Source organism: Alligator sinensis, unplaced genomic scaffold (assembly GCF_000455745.1).
Source record: "Alligator sinensis unplaced genomic scaffold, ASM45574v1 scaffold221_1, whole genome shotgun sequence".
NCBI lineage: Eukaryota > Metazoa > Chordata > Crocodylia > Alligatoridae > Alligator > Alligator sinensis.
This window is the reverse complement of record NW_005841948.1, coordinates 1,193,829-1,196,892: the sequence shown is the minus strand read 5'-3', so window position 1 is coordinate 1,196,892 and position 3,064 is coordinate 1,193,829. Positions and strand designations below refer to the sequence as shown.

At 35.4% G+C, this 3,064-nt stretch overlaps 1 protein-coding gene across 12 annotated transcripts in view; it reads left to right on the top strand.

Annotated features, from left to right (window-relative positions):
* The first annotated feature begins 411 nt into the window (after window positions 1-411).
* Window positions 412-3,064, top strand: part of NEBL (nebulette) — a 159,794-nt gene continuing 157,141 nt past the window's right edge. For 11 of the 12 annotated variants that reach the window (XM_025199734.1, XM_025199733.1, XM_025199732.1 and 8 more), the window contains exons 1-2: window positions 412-609; window positions 690-761. In XM_025199734.1, the coding sequence (XP_025055519.1) occupies window positions 538-609; window positions 690-761 (144 nt within the window). In that variant the 5' untranslated portion in view covers window positions 412-537. The remainder of the gene's footprint in view (window positions 610-689; window positions 762-3,064) is intronic. The other variant, XM_025199731.1, reaches the window with a different exon arrangement.

The window sequence follows — 3,064 nt, the reverse complement described above, 5'->3', positions numbered from 1 at the left end:
CTATTCTGGTTTTCCAGTAGAACAAGTCATTCCTGGGTATGCCTTATTTGGATGGAGTAGAGAAGTAATGTGATCATGGCTTTGGAGTCCGTGTTATCTAAAATATTACAACTCGGCAGTTTTCCCATAATCCTAGGATCCACATAATCCTTTTAGGCCAGTTAATTTCATTAAATCACTTCTGTTATGAAATTACTGAATGGTAGTATTTTAATTAAATATATTCTTTGACATTTAAAAATAGTTGACTTGACTAGGTCATTTAATTATACTTTATCTGTAGGAAAGCATTAGCTCTGCTGAGAGTGATAGCTAGCAAGGCCATTTGTAATGTCTTTCAGTTCACTCATACTGAATTGTTCAGATAAAGACCATCAAGTGCTGCCTAAATAAGGAAGAAGCTCTGTGAAGGTTAAGCTCAGTGCAGGACGCAAGAAGAGCATAGGTCTCACGCACACTGAAGAATGGAAACTGATTGTTACAGCTCTTGACTTTTTTTTAAATGTTGTTTTATTGCGTTTCTTCTAGTATATAAAAATGAGAGTGCCTGTCATTCAGGATTTCAGGGTGGGTGAGAGTGAGGAGGAGGAAGATGAGGAAGAAGAAAAGGTTAGTGGTAGTTGATCACTTTTGTGAAAGTGCTTATTTTTCTCTCTACTATTTCAGTTCAGTTTTTGGTTTCTTTTTAGGTATTCTGTAAGCCTGTTATTGAGGACAGAAACATGGAATTGGCTAAAAGATGCACTGAACTGATAAGTGATGTAAGTTTTATTTTCATTCCTTTCTTTTGAAGGTGTAATATTTATTTTTTGTTCAGAATCCAGAATTTCAGTTTTTGTATTATTATTTTTGTTCAAATTTTTACAACGTAGCTGCTAATGTCCATCCAGTACTCTGAATGTCTGTCCTATGTATAAAAACACAGCATAATATAATAGAACAAGGTGGCTTATATACAGCCCTTCTCCCATTCCCCCTCACCTTCACCACATATTTTCCTCAATAGCCTGAGAAAAAAGCCTGAGCTTCACATCAATCATGAAAAACCAAAAAAATGCAGGAGCTTAATGCTAACATGGAGGGTGTTGCAAAATTCAGGTTGTTTTATAGAGGACATTCTGGCAGCAATTCCTTGTCTGAAAATGAGAGGAGGTCTGCAGTGAGAATGTCTCTGCTGATCTCTACTGTGGTATGGGAAAAAGACAATGTTATATATTGGGTAATCATACCCTGAACCCTTTAATATATTATAAGTTAAAACAAGCACATTATATTTCTCACTCAAAAGTGAACTGGGAGCCATTCTGCATGGTATGTATTGGACTAAATCTCAATAGATAACATTAAATACCTTTGTTATGTGATAAAACTGCTGAACTGTTTGGCATATTATTCTTGATCTTTATATTTGGGGAAATGCTATTAAAATGTTAGAGTATCTTTTAAGACTGTTTAATTAAAATTCTTAACTTAAAACTAGTATAGAAATCTACTATATATGTTCCCAGGGAATAAACAGCTTGGAGTAGATTCTTAGCTGATGAAGCAAATAGAGCTCTCTCATATTAATGAAGAAATGTAAACTTTTTTTTGGCTAAGGTTTAAATTTTATTTGCTTTTCTGTCTTTTGTTAAAATGTGTGCTCCAGAAAGAGCTTTGCCACTGCACACTAACTGGGGAGCTGTTTTTAATTAGCAGCAGTTAGAGTGACTTGTCTCCTTCATGGTCTATTTAAGATGGAGACTGGCAGCAGGCAACCCGTTGCTGGTGAGATGGAGACTTGCATGAAAAAATGCTTTTTCCAGCTACTCCTGGACTAAGACATTTGGAAGTTAAGTGAGGGCTAGATTAGTCTTGGGGCTTTATTAGTCAAAGCTATTAAGTGTATTATCTTTCTGATATTAAAATATGCAAAAAGAGGACTTTAGTGGGTGCAGGAAATTCATTACTGTTTATCAAGAAATAACAAATATCTGATTGAATGGTAGTGTGTATGGAATGCTTAGACACTACCATCCTGGGTAGGGATTATAACTTGACAAGATTAAAACTTTTCTAGTCTGTGGGCTGTCTGGTAATACTTAAATCTTTGTATGACGGTCTGCTGAATATTGAATACAGTCTTATCAGAGGCTGGTAAAATCATTACTGAATAACCTTAAGGTATTTTGAGACGGAGTACAGGTTATTTATATATGATATTGATGGTTATCTATGTATTGATTTTGGAAATGAACAGCATGTCATAAATGCTTGTCAAATCACATACAAGCCAAAGAGAAAGTAAAGATGAAGCATTAAGCTGACCTGAAAAACATTTAATTTTCCTATCCCACTTTTTTCTATAATTTCTATCTTAAAAGCAACTCCCTTTTCCCATGCTAAAACAAAACCCTCTGAAAAGTGGTAGTAAATTATTTGTTTTAATTAAAAAAGAATATATGTCTCTAGGTTTTGGTGCTGGTTGATGCTGATAATTGATAAATACTGTAGCTGAAGTACTGAAGTACTGTTCTCTCTTGCTCTGTATGGAGTTAGAAGCTAAGGTGAATAACTGAGTTCAGTTGGGGTCTCTCAACCTTGTAATGATTCACAGACCTGGCTTTTGCTGGAAGAGTGATGCATTCAGTCTAGAAGCACATGCCAGATTTTCCCTGAGGTTTGTGAAGCCTAAAGTAACTGTGCCACTTATGCTTTTGAAGTGATAGTAATGTGTAATGGTCCAGAACAAATATAATTTCAAATAGAATTCACCTTGTTAACATACCAAAAAGGAACCCACTTTCTGGGCTAATCCAATTCTTTCTGAAATCACTGAGTGCATTTCCACCAGTTCAATGGACATTTGATCAGGTCAAGAATGGTACAATTTCTTCCAAGAAATCTACATTTGAAATTTCAGCATGATTAGTGTACCCAAGAGTTAAAATCTACCCTACCTCCACACTTTTCAGGAATGGTGGCAGAACCTCTTCAGGCTTCCTTCAGTTACAGTGGATGCATGTCACTGTGAGGGTTAGATTGATATTATTTCATTCAGGCAGTGTTAAGTTTGGAAATAATG